Source organism: Canis lupus, chromosome 24 (genome assembly GCF_048164855.1).
Source record: "Canis lupus baileyi chromosome 24, mCanLup2.hap1, whole genome shotgun sequence".
Classification (NCBI taxonomy): Eukaryota; Metazoa; Chordata; class Mammalia; order Carnivora; family Canidae; genus Canis; species Canis lupus.
The window spans coordinates 46,801,099-46,818,187 of record NC_132861.1 but is presented as its reverse complement, the minus strand read 5'-3'; the positions used below and the strand labels follow the sequence as shown (position 1 = coordinate 46,818,187).

At 36.9% G+C, this 17,089-nt stretch overlaps 1 protein-coding gene across 7 annotated transcripts in view; it reads left to right on the top strand.

Moving 5' to 3' along the window:
- USP40 (ubiquitin specific peptidase 40) overlaps window positions 1–17,089 on the top strand; it is a 77,597-nt gene that overhangs the window by 23,829 nt on the left and 36,679 nt on the right. For all 7 annotated transcript variants that reach the window (XR_012016762.1, XR_012016763.1, XR_012016764.1 and 4 more), the window contains 5 exons: window positions 484–591; window positions 9,362–9,662; window positions 12,606–12,687; window positions 14,128–14,299; window positions 16,621–16,705. Coding sequence is in view for 4 of the 7 variants with exons in the window: in XM_072796743.1 (XP_072652844.1) it covers window positions 484–591; window positions 9,362–9,662; window positions 12,606–12,687; window positions 14,128–14,299; window positions 16,621–16,705 (748 nt within the window). In the remaining 3 variants the exon portion in view is untranslated. The remainder of the gene's footprint in view (window positions 1–483; window positions 592–9,361; window positions 9,663–12,605; window positions 12,688–14,127; window positions 14,300–16,620; window positions 16,706–17,089) is intronic.

Below are 17,089 nucleotides of genomic sequence, written 5' to 3'. Positions count from 1 at the left end.
TAAAATAAATAAATCATTAAAAATAAATAAATGTTTTAACTTTGGTACAGGAAAGCACAATTCAAGTTTAAATCTACCTTTTTTTTTTTTTTAAGATTTTATATTTATTTATTTATTTATTTACTTAACACAGGGAAAGAGAGGGGAGGGGAGAACACAAGCAGTGGGGGCGGCAGGCAGGAGAGGGAGAAGCAGACTCCCCCTGAGCAGGGAGCCCGATGTGGGGCTCGATCCCAGGACCCTAGGATCATGACCTGTGCTGAAGGCAGATGCTCAACCCACTGAGCCACCCCTGCTCCCCTTAATCTACTTTTTTGAAATTTATCTTGAAACAATTATGGTTGATCCACTTACATGTATGCTGTCTTAGGCACATTTAATTAGATATAATTCTGTTGGTCCCTTGAACTCATAAATGTTATGGTTTCATCTCCACTCATTTTCTTAAATGACTGGTTTTTTTTTTTTTTTTTTTTCCACAAGGAGGAGAGTAATCTAATTCCTGTTGATCAGTTGGGCCAGAAACTCTTGAAAAAGATAGGAATGTCTTGGAACAAGAAGTACAGAAAACAGTATGGACCACTGAGAAAGGTAATGCATGACATCTGTATGGGAGCTCCTGTCCAGGAAATTTTATTATGTGATCCCTTTGCAATGAAAATTAAGGTGAAAATAAAATCAGTATTTTTATTTAATGGTTAAAGTTAAGTTACTTATTAAGTGTTATTAAATAACTTATCGTAGAATCAAGAAGTAAGCCGGAAAAGGAGAAAGACTTGTAATATAAAGCAAAAAATGTCAAGATGTTCATACTCTAAAGCTCATCATTTTACTTACAGAAATGCCTTAGGGTGTTCCCACAATTTTCCCATGGTCTTTCTTTTACACATAATCCTGTTAAACTTGGTGTTTCGGAGGCTGTGAAATTAGATGCAAAAACTGAACACAAGTGAATAACTTGACTGAAAAACACAGTAACACTTAGTAAATATTTTGGAGCTATTTCTTAGAGGAGCAAAGAGCTCACACACTTCATTAAGTGTTTAAGTGCATCTTTTAATTAGACCACACTTCAGAAATGAATGTTTGGCTTAATGATTCTGAGACCATAGGTTTTAAGGTTTCATTTAAAGTGATTGGGTCACTCTCTCTATATTGTACTCTTAAATGTGATATTAGCTATGCAGGTTTTTAAAATATATATATATGCCTTTTATTATAAGTTTGAAGGAGTTAGCTTTTATTCATAGTTGATGGCTAGTTATCTTGAGTAGAGGTTGGGTTTTATCAAATGCTGACTGGTTTTTATTGTATACCTTTTATTATGTTAACGCAGTGAATTCCATCGACCTTTTCAATCTTGAGCAAATCTTAGACTTCTGAGACAAACTCCACTTGGTCAAGAAATTTTATGTATTGCTATATTCATTTGACTCATATTTAGAATTTTTGTTTCTACATTTTTGAGAGGTATTAGTCTGGCTCTTTTTTGTGGTTGTCCGATTTTAGCATCAGGGTTATATAGGACTCATAGGAGAAGTTGGGAAACACTCCCTTTTTTTATATCCTTGGGAAGAATTTAAGATTTTCTTTTCTTAAATGTTTGGTGAAGCTGTTGAGACTTGAAAATTTTTTTATTTTTAATTCCAGTGTAGTTAACATGCAGTGTTATATTAGTTTCAGTTGTAAAATGTAGAGACTCAGCAGTTCTGTATATTACTCAGTGCTAAGTGTCTTCTTAATCCCCTTCACCTACCTTCTCCATCTCCCACCCACCGCCCCCCTGGTAACCATCAGTTTGTTCTCTCTTGTTACGAGTATGTTACTTGGTCTGTCTCTTTTTTCCCCCCTTTGTTCATTTGTTTCTTTTTTAAATTCCACATATGAGTGAAATCACATGGTATTTGTGTTTCTCTGACTGGCTTATTCTAGCATAATACACTCCATCTCCATCCATGTTGTTGCAAATGGCAAGAGATCATTTTTGTTTTGTTTTGTTTTGTTTTGTTTTATGGCTGAGTAATATCCATTATATATAAATACCATATCTTCTTTATCTATTCATCTATCGAGGGACACTTGGGCTGCTTCCATGGTTGGACTGTTATAAATAATGCTGCAATAAACACAGGGTTGCATGTATCCCTTCAAATTAGTGTTTTTGTATTCTTTGGGTAAATTCGGTAGTGTGATTACTGGATCATAGGGTAGTTCTATTTTTAACTTTTTGAGGACCCTCCGTACTGTTTTCCACAGTGGCTGAACTGCACCAACAGTACGAGGTTTCCTTTTTCTCCATATCTTTGCCAACACTTGTTTCTTATCTTTTTATTTTAGCCATTCTGACAGATGTGAGGTGATATTTTTTGAGGTTTTGATTTGCATTTCCCTGGTGCTGAGTGATGTTGAGCATCTTTTCATGAATCTCTTGGCCATCTGAGTGTCTTTTTGGGGGAAAATGTCTGTTCATGTTTTCTGTCCATTTTATAATTGGATTATTTTATTTTAGTGTTGCATTGTAGAGTTCTTTATATATTTTGGATACTAACCTTTTATTGGGTATATCATTTGCAAATATCTTCTCCCATTCAGTAGGTTGTCTTTTAGTTTTGTTATTTCCTTCACTGGCCAGAAGTTTTTTATTTTTAGGTTCCCTTCCCTCAGGAGACATATCTAGAAGGATGTTGCTACAACTAGGGTCAGAGAAATTTCTGCCTGTGGTCTCTCTTCTAGGGTTTTTAAGATTTCAGGTCTCACATTTAGGTCTTTAATCCATTTTGAATTTATTTTTGTGGTATGGTGTAAGAAAGTGGCCCAGTTTACCTCCTTTTCATGTAGCTGTCCAGTTTTCTCAGTACCATTTATTGAAGAGACCCTCTTTATCCCATTGCATGTTCTTGCCTCCTTTGTCAAAGATTAGTTGAGCCGTCAAGTTTTCTCAGTACAATTTATTGAAAAGACCCTCTTTGTCCCATTGCATATTCTTGCCTCCTTTGTCAAAGATTAGTTGATCGTGTAATTGTGGGTTTATTTCTGGGCTTTCTGTTCTATTGAGACCTGAAATTTTTTTGGAGTAAGGTTTTTTAATTATAGTTTAAATTTATTTGATTGTAGTATTATTTAGATTTTCTCTTCTTGGGTTATTTTGGAAAATTGTGGGGGTTTTTTAAGGAATTTGTTATTTTCTCTGTGATGTCAAATTTATTGGCATAAAGTTATTCACAATACTCCATATTCTCTGGTGTCTATAGTACCTGAAGTTATTTCCTGTTTCATTCTTAGTAATTCGTATTTTCTCACTTTTTTTTCATCAGTCTTTTTCTTGGTATTTATCAACTTTATTAAGCTTTTAAAAAACAAACTTTTGCCTCTGTTGGTTTTCTGTATTGCTCATCTATTTTTTTTTAATTTTTTGAAAAATTTTTTATTTATGATAGTCACACACACAGAGAGAGAGAGAGAGAGAGAGAGAGGCAAAGACACAGGGAGAAGCAGGCTCCATGTACCCCGGGAGCCCGACGTGGGATTCGATCCCGGGTCTCCAGGATCGCACCCTGGGCCAAAGGCAGGCGCCAAACCGCTGAACCACCCAGGGATCCCTATTTTCTATCTCATTGATTTTTGCTCTTGTTTTTAATTATTTCCTTCCTTTTTCTTTCAGGGATTTAATTTGATCAACTTTTTTCTAGCTTCCTGAGTTGATGTTTCAATTGTTTTTGAACTTTTTTTTTTTTTTTTTTAAGATTTTACTTATTTATTCATGAGAGACACAGAGAGAGACAGAGACACAGAGGGAGAAGCAAGCCCCGTGCGGGGAGCCTGATGTGGGACTCAATCCCAAGTCTCCAGGATCACACGCTGGGCTGAAGGTGGCGCCAAACCGCTGAGCCACCTGGGCTGCCCTTGAACATTTTTATTTTTATTTTTATTTATTTGTTTTTTAAAGATCTTATTTATTTATTCATAGAGACAGAGAGAGGCAGAGACACAGGCAGAGGGAGAAGCAGGCATCATACAGAGAGCCTGACGTGGGACTCGATCCAGGGTCTCCAGGATCACGCTGAGCCACCTGGGCTGCCCTTGAACCTTTTTAATATGAGCTTTTAAAGCTATAAATTTCCTTCTAAGTACTAACTTAGCTGCAGCCCAATTTGGCATGTTTTCATTATCATTCCACTCAAAATATTTTGTAATTTCCTTTGATTTTTTTTTGGAATTGTGTTGCTTAATTTCCAAATATTTTAGGATTTCTTTTTTCTTATGTCTGTAAGTCGATCTCTAGTTAATTTCATTGTACTCTGAGAACATACTGTCTGTGATTTTAGTTCTTTTGAATTTATTGAGACTTGTTTCACACTTCAGAATATGGTCTGTGTGGCTGTGTATTGTGTATTCACTGGAAAACTTATTTTCTGCAGTTGTTGGGTATATTGCTTTGTAAATGTCAACTATGTCCAGTTGGTTAATGGTGTTTGTATTTCTTCTCTGTACTTACTAATTTTTCCTTTTTTTTTTTTGGCTTTATCAATTACTAGGAGAGTGGTTTAAATCTCCAACTATAATTGTGGATTTGTCCCTCCCTTTACTTTGGACAATTTTGCTTCATGTGCAAAAAAGTTATATTATTAGAAGTTATATTATTAGATGCATACAACACATTTTTTATTTTTATGGCCTCCTGACATACAGTGCCCTCCTTTATCTCTGCTAGTATTCTTTGCCTTAAAAATTTACCTTGTCTGCTATTAATGTAACCCTGCAAGCTTTTGTATACAATTGTGTCTCTTGCAAACAGTATAGAGTTGGTTCTTAATTATTTTAGAAAATTGTGATTTTTAAGTAAATTGTTCTTTTATTTAAAGTAAAATTTGGGGCATCCCCGGTGGCTCAGTGGTTGAGTGCCGCCTTCAGCCCAGGGCCTGATCCTGGAGACCCAGGATCGAGTCCCACGTTGGGTGGAGCCTGCTTCTCCCTATGCCTGTGTCTCTGCCTCTCCTCTCTTTCTCTCTCTCTGTCTCTGAATAAATGAATAAAATCTCAAAAAAAAAAAATAAAGTAAAATTTGTTAGCATAAAGTTGTTTGAAATATCACCATATTACCATTATAAAGTCCATAGGAACAGATGTTATGTTCCTTCTTTCATTTTTGATATTGATCATTTATGTGTTTTAGCTTTCTTTTTCATCAGTCTTGCTAGAGGTTTATCACATCTATTAAACTCTTCAAAAAAGCAGCTTTGTATTTGTTGATTCTTTTCTACTGTTCATCTGTTTTCTGTGAGATAATAGTTTGATAGTTTCTTTAGGTTAAGATGTGTAGCCCACTTTTTTTTTTTTAAGATTTTATTTATTAATGAGAGACCGAGAGAGAAAGAGGCAGAGACACAGGCAGAGGGAGAAGCAGGCTCCATGCAGGGAGCCCGATGTGGGACTCAATCCCAGGACTGCAGGATCACGCTCTGGGCTGAAGGCAGGCTCTCAACCTCTGAGCCACCCAGGTGTCCCAGTCCATTTGTTTTTTTTTTTTTGTTTTGTTTTTTTGTTTTAAGATTTTATTTATTTATTCATGAGAGACACAGAGAGAGAGACACAGACAGACAGACACAGGCAGAGGGAAAAGCAGGCTCCGTGCAGGGAGCCCGACGTGGGACTTGATCCCGGGTCTCCAGGATCACACCCTGGGCCAAAGGCAGGCGCTTAACTGCTGAGCCACCCAGAGATTCCCTCCATTTGGTTTTAATGCAGTAATTAATATGGTTGATTTTGAATTTACTATTGAGGTATTTATTTTTTATTTGCCACCTGTTTTTTGCTCCTTCATTCTTCCTTGCCGTTTTGACTAACCAAGTGATTTTTAGTCTTTCATCTTAATCTCCTCTGTTGGCTAATATATTGCTATATTTCTTTAATATTTTTATTCCAGAAGTTATACTGTACATAAATCAATCTTACCACCTACAAATAATAGTATACCACTTTCTGAATAGTGTAAGATGCTCACAGTGGTAGAACTACATTTTCCTACTCTCATCCTATCTGCTGTTGCCTTATATTGTACCATTACATGTAAATTCCACTCTGTTATTTTTATTATTTTTTTTTACTTTAAACACTTAAGCAACTTTTAAAGAAATTAATGAAAAAATAATGTTTTCTATTTATATATTCTGGTATTCATTGCTGCTTCTCACACATTCACCGGTGCATCTAGTTGCATTTCCCTGCAGCCTAACAGAGCTTCAAGTCTTTACAGAATGACCATCTTAGAGTCTTGGTGAAAATATTCTCAGCTCTTGCTAGTTTGATTGAGATCTTTATTTTGGGTACGCCTGGGTGGCTCAGCGGTTGAGTGTCTGCCTTTGGCTCAGGTCATGATCCCGGGATCCTCGATCGAGTCCTACGTCGGGCTCCCTGCATGGAACATGCTTCTCCCTCTGCCTGTGTCTCTGCCTCTTTCTCATGAATAAATAAATTTAAAAATCTTTAAAATAAATAAATAAAAGTTTTTATTGTTTTCCTTTCAGCACCTTAAAGGTGTGTCCTTCCATTATGTTTTGGCTTACATTATTTTGGCTCAGAAGTGTAGTTTCACTTGAACATAATGTGTCTTTTTCTCTGCCTGCTTTTAAGATTTTTTCTTCTTTGTTTTTTAACACTTTTACAATAATATGTCTCTGTATGTTTTTATTTGCTTTGTATTTGCTAAGTTTTATATATTTATAGCTTGAAGTCTCTCTTCAGTTTTGACTATCATATTTTCAGTTTGTCCCATTTTCTCTTTCTTCTCTTTCTAGGACTACAGTTACATATAAATTAGACCATTCAGGATTTCCTCACAGATTATAAGTAACTGGGTTTTTTGTTTTGTTTTGTTTTGTTTCGTTTTCTGATTTTTCCCTCTCCTTCAACTTGGATAGTTTACATTCTTTTTTTTAATTTTTTTTTTTATTTTTTAATTTTTTTATTTTACTTTCTTTATCTTCAAGTTCATTGGTTCTTTCTTTGGATATAGCCAATCTTCCATTAAGTCCTGCTATAACTTCTTGTTTAGATGCTGTAGTTTTCGGCTATAGAATTTGCATTTAGCTCTAATTGAGAGTATCCATTTCTCTGCTGAAATTTCCTGTGTGAACCCACTGTGTTCATGAACCTTTCCTGTAAATTAATTTTTGAAGATTAATTGGCTTTATTAAGTTATATAAATTAAATATTTTTAATTAAATATTTTTAATAGCTGTTCACTATCATTTAGATTATTTCTGGGTCTCTTATTAACTTTTATTTCCTTTACGAATTGACTATATCCTTTTTTGATTATAAATCACATTGACCTGTTTGTGTGTCATTTAATTTTATATTGCCTACCAGACATTGTGGATTATATCATTGTTCTTTAAGGAGTTTTGCATTATGCTCTAACAGGATGTTGAATCTCCTTGATCCCACGGAAGCTTCATTTTGGGCTTTGTAGAGTGGTCTGTTGTAGTAGCAAATGGTGGCCTGTGGGCAGAATATGGCCTGCTGCCGGTTTTGTTTTGTTTTTGTTTTTGTTTTTGTTTTTGTTTTTGTTTTTGACAGCCCTGAGCTCTAAGAACTGTCTTTACATTTTTAAATGGTTATCTTTTTAAAAGTTATATAGGCACCTACATAATATCCTCAAGTTTGCCTCTTAAACTCACAAAGCCTATAATAGTTACTGTCTGGCCCTTTATAAATTTGCCAGTGATGGCCCTTCTAGGATTTCAGTAGAAAGCCTGAAATGTTTATCTATGCCTCTGTCTTGTCAGGACTTCAATTCCAAGTTCTTTCTACCCAGAAATCTCTGATCAAATCATGAATCTACCAGCTGTTGCTTTCCCTGGAGTTTCTTGGGTTTCAGGCTGTCCATGTACCCATCAGGAGTTAGCCAAGGATTTGAGGGTGATTTGGTATAGATTCAGGATTCCTTAATGTGACTCTTTCAATTTCTAGTCTCGCTGGAATTTTCAAATTGTTTCCTCAGCTCAGTAAGACTACTGCCCTTTGGGGCGCCTGGGTGGTTCAGTTAAGCATCTACCTTCAGCTCAGGTCACGATCTCGGGGTCCTGGGGCTTTCTCTCAAATAAATAAATAAAATATTTTAAAAAAATTTTTAAAAAAGACTGCTGCCCTTTGCTTGAAAACTCTTCAACCATGCACCACTATAAACTGGGAAGCAGTGGTTTAATGTAAAACTCACCTAGTTTACTTCCCTCTTGAAGGATTATATCCCCTCTGCCTTATGCCTGTTTTTGGTTATTCTCCAAACATTTGTTTTCATTATTTTGTCCAGAGTTTGTCATTTTTTATTAGAAAAGTTAGTACAATAAAAGTTCTCTGCCATTACGGGACCAGGCTATGGTAAATTTTGAGACTGAAAATTAATACTCATTTCTCAAACAACAGAAAAAAGGGCTAGTAGAGAGTTCATTAAAGTTTTCAAATCATTATTTGTACCTAAACAAATTAGCTATGAAACTGTTTTACCACCTTTTACACACAGTATTGTCTTTGAGGCATATACCTGTTTCCTGATACAGGTATAGGTGATAAAATAATAACTTTGATTAGAGAGTTGGTACTTTCCAAGTGAAAAATAAGAAAGTCACCTTTCCATATTGATTGATGGGCTAAGCAGATGTTGCATATGCCTCCCAAGTGATTTTCCAAATAAACTAAGTTTGTGCTGAGAGAAAAGTTGTTGCAGGGCCACTTAGCAATCAGAGAGTGAGAGGAACATAGGGATGGAAAGGGAGGGTAGGCAGTGAGGAAGAATGCTTTTTTCTTCCCAATCCTTCAGCTAGAACTTAAGAAATCATTTTTGGGATTAAGACATTAGCTTTCTGTGCTTTGATTTCCTGAGCTAACCTGCCAGCTTCCTGGACAGACAACCTACGGTTTAGTTAATGTTACATGACATTGGAGGCTTATAATTATTACTTTATTCCAACAGAGTTTGTCTGAGTCACTAGTTTTAAAATTCTCTTATGTAGTACTTCACTCTGTGACTGCTTTTGTTTTGTGCTCTGTATGTGTAGGTTGCTTAAACATCTTGGAAGTGTTTGTTCTAATCTGTTTTAGTAAACTACTTTTTAAAAATGGTGTTAGTAGAGTATAATGAAAATATTCTTTAGACTGTGGCATGGCAGCTTTCTCCCTTGATCTGACTTTCATTAAATGTTTTCTCATGACTCAAATGGATTTCTTTCCCCTCTTAGCTTGCTAGGCCAAAAATAAAGGTAAAGTACAAATATCTAGTCACAGAGAGGAAGATGTAGTTTTTTTATTGTGTCCAATTAAAAAAAAGTTATTAACCTCGTATTTGTTCTTTGTTTCTGTATAGTTCTTACAGCTTCATTCCCAGATATTTCTACTCAGTCCAGATGAAAGTACAGTTAGTCTATTGAAGAACGGTTCTCTCCAGGCTGAGTCTCATTTCCCAAGGAGTGATCAACACATTTTCAAGACACTAACTTCAGAATCCCCAGGACTAAATGATGGAACCTCCTGTCCCCACTGGTTTGATATAAATGATTCCAAAGTCCAACCAATCAAGGAAAAGGATATTGAACGGCAGTTTCAGGGAAAAGAAAGTGCCTACATGTTGTTTTATCGGAAATCTCAGTTGCAGAGACCCCCTGAAGGTATGGAAAGAGAAATGTGCCTATACATGATGTTAGAAAATAAATATTGAATGCTATTTGAATTTTTACCCTTTTAAAAGAAAGTTTACTCTTGGAACATTTTTAAGTATTTTCAGGCTAACAGTAAGAAATACATTATGCCAAAAGAAATCCAACAACCTGTTGTTTTATAATTATATATTTATTTTTTCCCTCTCTGATGATACGAGGCCATCCATGGTTGGTGTTTCAAAATTGGTTTTTCTTGGATTGCATAATGGTTTCTTGTTGTGTGGACCAACTTGCATACAATTGCCCTGTGCTTGACTTGGCTCTACCATTTGGGCATGTACTTGTTGCCTTTGAATTGTAAGTGTCCCTTGGTCTTGTTTTTGTATGTTTTCTTTTATTGCCCTCCTTTTTCCTTTCCCTCAAGATAATTAGTGTATTTTATGAGCAATTGAAATATCTTCTTTGTTAAATCTTCTAAGATGGCTTATACTAAACACTGAGACTCACAATGATTAATTTTTTAATGAAACCACTAACATGAATCAGTATGTAAGACTTTGGTCACTCCCCAAAGTCCACTCAAATAAAAAAATCCTCGGAGACATATCTGTAGTTATAAACAGGGTGCTGTTCTTAGGGAATGAGAATAGTAATCATTTTTATAAAGGATAAGAAGAGGAATACCTGGGTGGCTCAGTTACTAAGCATCTGCCTTGGGCTCAAGTCATGATCCTGGGATCCTGGGATTGAGTCCTTCATCAGGCTCCCCATAGGGAGCCTGCTTCTCCCTCTGCCTGTGTCTCTGCCTCTCCCTCTCTGTCTCTCATAAATAAATAAAATCTTTAAAAAAAATAAAACCATAAGAAGAAAGCAGTTACTAATTTGCATGTGAGTCAAAGGAAATTAACTTTCTGGTTTTAAGACAGTTACATAATTACTTGGTTTAACCAGGAATTCTAGGCTTTATTTTTCTGAGGGGGAAGAAACCTATAGTCATACTAATATTCTGAAGCAGAATTCACAGTTATAGAAATATATATCAACAAAAAAAGAATATGTTCAGATGGAGTCTTGCCTTTTTGTCTGAATTGGGATTTTAGTATGTGTATGACTTGACTATGTACTGAATGATAGTTTTCCGCTTAGTTTAGGACTGAATAAAAGTCGGCAGATAAAGAGATGGAACTTGGCAAAATGATTCTAAAATTCATCTAGAGAGGTAAACATTAATGAAAAGTAGAGAAAGACTCACCGAACAGGATTCACTCCATCATTAAATACCTATTTGTAGAATTCCAGCAGTTCAGACAGTGCAGTGTTTATGCGGAGAGGTGGACAGGTCACTGGAGGAGAGCCAGCCCAGAAATCTGTCCAAGTATTTTTAAGATTTTAATCCACTGTAAGGTGACTTTTCAGATAAATGGGAGGAGAGTGACTTATTCAAATAGAGCTGGGAAGTTGGTTAGCTGCCAATCACTTGAATTAGCAGTGTAACCCAAGTGACTATAATCATCGCTTAAATGAAATTCTAGTTTCTTTAATATTTATGTTAAAAGAGAACCTTAAAATGTATAAAATATATTTTCTGATACTAAAGTAGAGGAGACTTCTTTAAGCTTAAATGCAAAGAAAGAAGAATTAAGGAAAAATGTTATAAACCTTAATATAAAAAGCAAATGACAAGTCTAATGGGAAACAGCAAAGTAGATGACAAATTTATTTCCCATCTATAGCGTGCTTTTACATATATTCCATTGTTCTTAGTAGAAAACTGGGAAAAGAACATAAATAGGCAATGTACAAAAGAAGAAATAGGAACAACCAACAAACTGGAAAAAAAAAAATCAAGCGCACCTGTGTGGCTCAGTCAGTAAAGTATCTTCCTTCAACTCAAGTCATAATCCCAGGGGTCTTGGAATTGAGCCCTGTGTGAGGCTCCCTACTGTCAGTGGGGGAGTCTGCTTGTCCTTCCTCTGCCAGTTGCCCCACTCATGCTCTTGTCTCAAAAAAAAAAAAAAAAAAAAAAAAAATTATAAAAACAAAAAATTCAACCTAATTCATAATAAAAAAAATAGGAATTGAAACAGCAATGAGATACCACTTTTTTCCTACCAAGTTAAACGTTTGTGTTAATCTTGCTCTCAACAGTTGGCACCTCCTCTACAGTTGGTAGGTAAATGAAATCTTATAACCAGTTTGATTATATGTATTTAAAAACCCTAAACCAGTAATTCTACTTTTACAAATTTGTTTTGAAATAATCAGAGCTGTGTATAAATATTCATGTTCAAAGATGTTTGTTATTCTCATTATTTTATAATGACTAGAAATCACCTATACCTAACAGATACAGATTGGTTAGATTAATTACGCTGTTTATAGAATGGGCTACTATGCAATCATTTAAAACTTTCACAAATATGAAATGAAAATCATGTTATGGATTTATTAAATAGAATCCCAGTTGCTTTAAATAACTGTGCACGTGTGTGTGTGTGTGTGCATGCATGTGCATGTGTGTGGGTACATGTGCATATACACATTGTGTAGGTATAGAGGAAAGACCAGAAGTACATATAACAGATTTGAGCTTGGGAATGGGATTACAGATAATAGCTATAAAAATATCTTCTATATTGTAAAAATAATTTCCAGAATTTTTATAGTGGCAATTACTGTATTTGTTACCAGGAAGAAAATAGTGGGTGTTCTTTTTAAAAAGTATATTTAAAGAAAATTAAAGAGATGGAATCCTTCTAGCTTGGCATAAAGAACTGTTTATCTTTCATTTGTTCTAATGTTCTCATTTTTCAAATGGGAAAATTGAGATGCTACAGGAAGTTAGCATACACAGATAGTAAAGGCTTCCTAGCTCCCAGCGCGTCCTTGCCAGATTCCCAGCAGCCAGATTCCATTTAGTCAGCCCAACTTAATGAAATGTTTTGTTCACAGCTCGAGCTAATCCAAGATACGGGGTTCCGTGTCATTTGCTGAATGAAATGGACGCAGCCAACATTGAACTGCAAACAAAAAGGTAATTTTAACTTACTTCTAGAGTTGGAATGTTTTTTTCCGGAGAACGAGGGTCTCATTTAGGTCTTAAGTATTCAGTCAGGAAAATTAAAAAGGAAAAAAGCCAATTAATCAATGCCAGTGTCTGTGTAGCTGCTGAATTTTTGTAGGGAGAGTATCTTACTTTGAAACCTGTGAGAGTGAATGAAACAGTGTCACACACTTGGCCATTGCTAAGTAGAGATGAAGCCTACAAAGCCTCTCGAAATCGGTGAACATGTAGAGCGTTAAGTGAATTGCGTCCTGGCCCGTCAGGTGATTCCCTAGGTGCAGGGAGAGCCTGCATGAAAGTCACCCCTTAGTAGTTAGGTAGTTGTGTAGAACCAGAACGCAGTGACTGAAGGCTCGAGGTACGTATAAGGAAGGAAGGAAAGGGTTCTGCAAATTCCCGGCCTTACTGCCAGTCCCAGCAGAAACCTCTCTCAGGTAATTACAGGCATAGTTTGTGAGAACTCGATGATCTCACGTACTCCTTTGAGGTCTCACCGTGGACCCTGAAGAACTGTATCTTTATTTGCTCTCTGACAGGGTCGGTGGGACACTGGGTTAGGGTAGTGGATGTTCTCGTGGCCTCCTTGTGGACCACCATGGCTGATTGATTATGTAGCCAGGATGTGTTCAACATTTGTATCATTGGCTTCAAAGTGGGGGAAGAAAGAACAGGTACACTGAATGGCAAGCCAAGAAAGGAAATCAGGACACTAGAAATAGAAGAACTAGGGTAAAATATCTTAAACAGGAAAAATAACCTGCCTGAGTGGGTGCAGACCAGCAGTGGGTGTTCACGATGATAGCAGCAGCCGCTGAGGGGGTTTTGCCAGCCAACTGTAAACTTTTATGTGGCCATCAGAAAAGCTAGTACTGTCTTCGATCGCATTAACAGAATTGGGTCTGGAGTATCGGGGCAGGGGCAGGGCCGTCGTCCAGCCCTCCACGGGCCGGACTGCCCGCAGTGGCCACTGCTGAGGATGTTCCACCTCATAGAGTTGACTGGAGGACCACGAGATTCACTTTAAATATTTACAGAGTGTCCATGGGGTCTAGTAGAAGTGAGGATGAAAAAGAAGTTTGTAAATCTGGCAGTTAACACAATTACGGGAAGAGGTTCCCCCTTATTTGTAACTGTAATCTCAAGGTTGTAAGATTAATCAGAGTAGCCCTGCACGGTGTGGATTAAAATTCGTTTTCCTTGGAATTTGTGCTGGCAGAGCTGAGATTTTGCTGTTCATTGAAAAACTAAAATGAGTAAATTTTGGAGCATGGAAGAGAAGGACATTAATAATAATGTAGTTACTTAGGTAGGATAGAGAACTTATTTATATTGTAAATCAAGTATTTTTGGTTTGGGATGAAACTGTTATAAAAGCATAGCATTTACATATTTTTTTATGACTCTTTAAAGGGCAGAATGTGATTCTATAGACAATAATTTTGACTTGCATCTCCACCTGGGCCCTCATTATCATTTCCTCAATGGGGCTCTGCACCCAGTCGTCTCTCAAGCAGAAAGCACATGGGATTTAACCTTTGATAAAAGAAAAACTTTAGGAGATCTTCGACAATCAATATTTCAGGTAATTTAGCCTTGCTTCCTCTTAATTTAGACGTTAAGGTCCATCTCAAGCTGGAGTCTCCCTTTCAGAAATCCTATTTAGGATACAACTATTTATTTTCAAAGCACTTAAAATCCTGCATCTGCCTCTCGTCCTAAGAGTTGACCCAGATGTTCTCTTCTTACTTACACATCTTTTAGAGAGGCTTTTCTGCACAGGTGAGACCCACACTGTCCTGCCAGCAGGCTTTCAGGGGAGAATCAAGCCTGGCATATCTTATTTTGGAGAGTATAAAAAGAGTATAAGACTGTCTCTTTTTTGGAGAATAAAGAATAAAAGAAAATTATTTTTTGAAAGGAGTAAAAAGATAAAGATAAGCATGTTGCTGTGGCACCTAGGCGGCTCAGTAAACGTCTGCCTTTGGCTCAGGTCATGATCTCAGGGTCCTGGGATCGAGCCCCAGTCAGGCTCCCTGCTCAGCGCGTGTACACGGGTGTGTACACGTGTGTACTGCGTGTGTACACGGGTGCTCACTCGCAAATAAAATCATTTATTTAAAAAAAAGATAAGCATGTTGCCTAAATCCAAGAGCTAAATGAACAAAAGCAACTAATATTTCTCCCTTTCCTAAGTATAGAATAGCATGTTATATTTCATGAAATATATAAAATAGCATGTTATATTTCATGAAATAGATATTTCAGGGAAGGAAAATACTTTCTGTTGTGCAGCAAAAACAAGCATTATTATAAATCCTTGCCTCAGAGTAATTGATCCGAGTGTGTTTTAATGGCAGCAATGGTACTGTTCTTTTACTTCTAGTGCCTTCATATAAATTTTGTCCTTTGGTTCTTTAATCTCAGGGCAACCTAAAGGCAAGCTAATTTTAAAGGTGAAAAACTTGTGATGTAGAGAGATCTAGTGGCTTACCCGCAGTCAGACTTCTGGTTGTGGTAGGACTAGGCCTCAGCCCTGTCTTACTCTTTCCTTCCTTTTGATCACACTTCTTCACCTGTCACTACTTCTTCCTCTTCAAGGAAAAGGAAAAATAGAAGATGCAGGCTTTGGAGCCCTGGGTGGCTCAGTTAAGCATCCAACTCTTGATTTCAGCTCAGGTCATGATCCCAGGATCGTGAGATCAAGCCCTGAGTCAGACTCCAAGCTCAACGGGGAGTCTGGTTGAGATTCTCTTTCTCCCTTTGCACGTACCCCTAGTGCATGCATGCTTGCTCATGCTCGCTCATACTCTTTCTCTCTTTTTCTCTATCTCTCTCTCTCTCAAATAAATAAATCTTAGAAAATATAAGCTTTTGTTTTTTTCAGAAATAATTTTCTGGAAAATTCATATCAAGCCCCAAAATTAATAGCTTTATTTTTCTCTTGTACAAAGAAAAGCCAAGCCAGTTTCCTTTTTGACTTGAATATTTCAGTGTTTATATTAGTATCAGGATTTCTAAAATTTCCTAATGTTTCTGAATTTTTGCACTTTTAAAGTTCATTACTGAGCGGGTCCCGCAGTGTTGGGATAGGTGGTCTTGGGGAACTGACCCTGTCTAGAGAACCTTTCAAATGGAAGAGACCCATTCATCTTTGTAAGTTTTAGATTTGCTGCAGTCTGCTTTCTGGGGTTTGAAGTGCATATCTCTATTATCTTAGAAGTGAGCCGCTAGTGGGAGGCTATAAGATTGGTGTTGCTAACAAACCACTTATAAATAAGAAATTTCTTATTAAAGAACTATCTTGTGCTGTTATGGAGAGAGGTGTAATAGGACTGACTTTATGGGGGGTGTTATTCTGGTGTGATAACCAGTCCCCAGAGTCTTGGATCTAGAAATTTAAAAAACAAATCCGTGGTCACATACGAACTGGTAATGCCACTTTTTGAATTTATGGCATGAAACATTCCTTTCAAGTTCATGAGAATTTTGATGTGTGCTAGAGTGAATGCTGCTTTTCCATGAACAGTGCTAATTAAACAAATAATTTTTGCTCTTTTGGACAAAGATTTCTGGGCTGCCACATGGATCAGTTCACCTTCCGATAAAAGTGTGGTCTTTCCATAAATTAAGTACAATTGTTCTGGTGGTCATCATGTTTGTTGTGTATGCCAGCATTCTCCAGTCACTAACGGATGACATTAACCATTTTAGGATTTGGCTAATTTAGCAACAAGTGAAGTCTTCTTGCCACAGTTTGGTGTTGGGTGGGATGGGCGTACTCATTTGCCAGCTCCCTGTATCATCTAAAGATACGGAAAATAGTACAGTGTTGTTCTTTCACCTGGAAATGTGACATTCATGTTACTTCTAATTGTTCTCTTTTCTTCCATTAATAATCTGTAGCTGTTAGAATTTTGGGAAGGAGATATGGTTCTTAGTGTGGCAAAACTTGTACCAGCAGGACTTCACGTTTACCAGATGCTTGATGGTAAGATAAATATTAAAACACTGCAACTCATTTCCTATATTTATATTTTATGGGGCTCATCAGTGATTTTCTGCTCTTAGCCAGTCTTTTCCCCTAACGACTACCTTTTTAACTAGGCTGTCATCACATGGTCTATTTTCAAACAATTTATCTGATTTCTGTAATATGTAGACTTTGTTAACAAATATTTTATATTTTTTGAAATTAAGGCTACCTCTCGGGATCCCTGGGTGGCGTAGCGGTTTAGCGCCTGCCTTTGGCCCAGGGCGCGATCCTGGAGACCCAGGATCGAATCCCACGTCGGGCTCCCGGTGCATGGAGCCTGCTTCTCCCTCTGACTATGTCTCTGCCTCTCTCTCTCTCTATCTCTGTGTGACTATCACA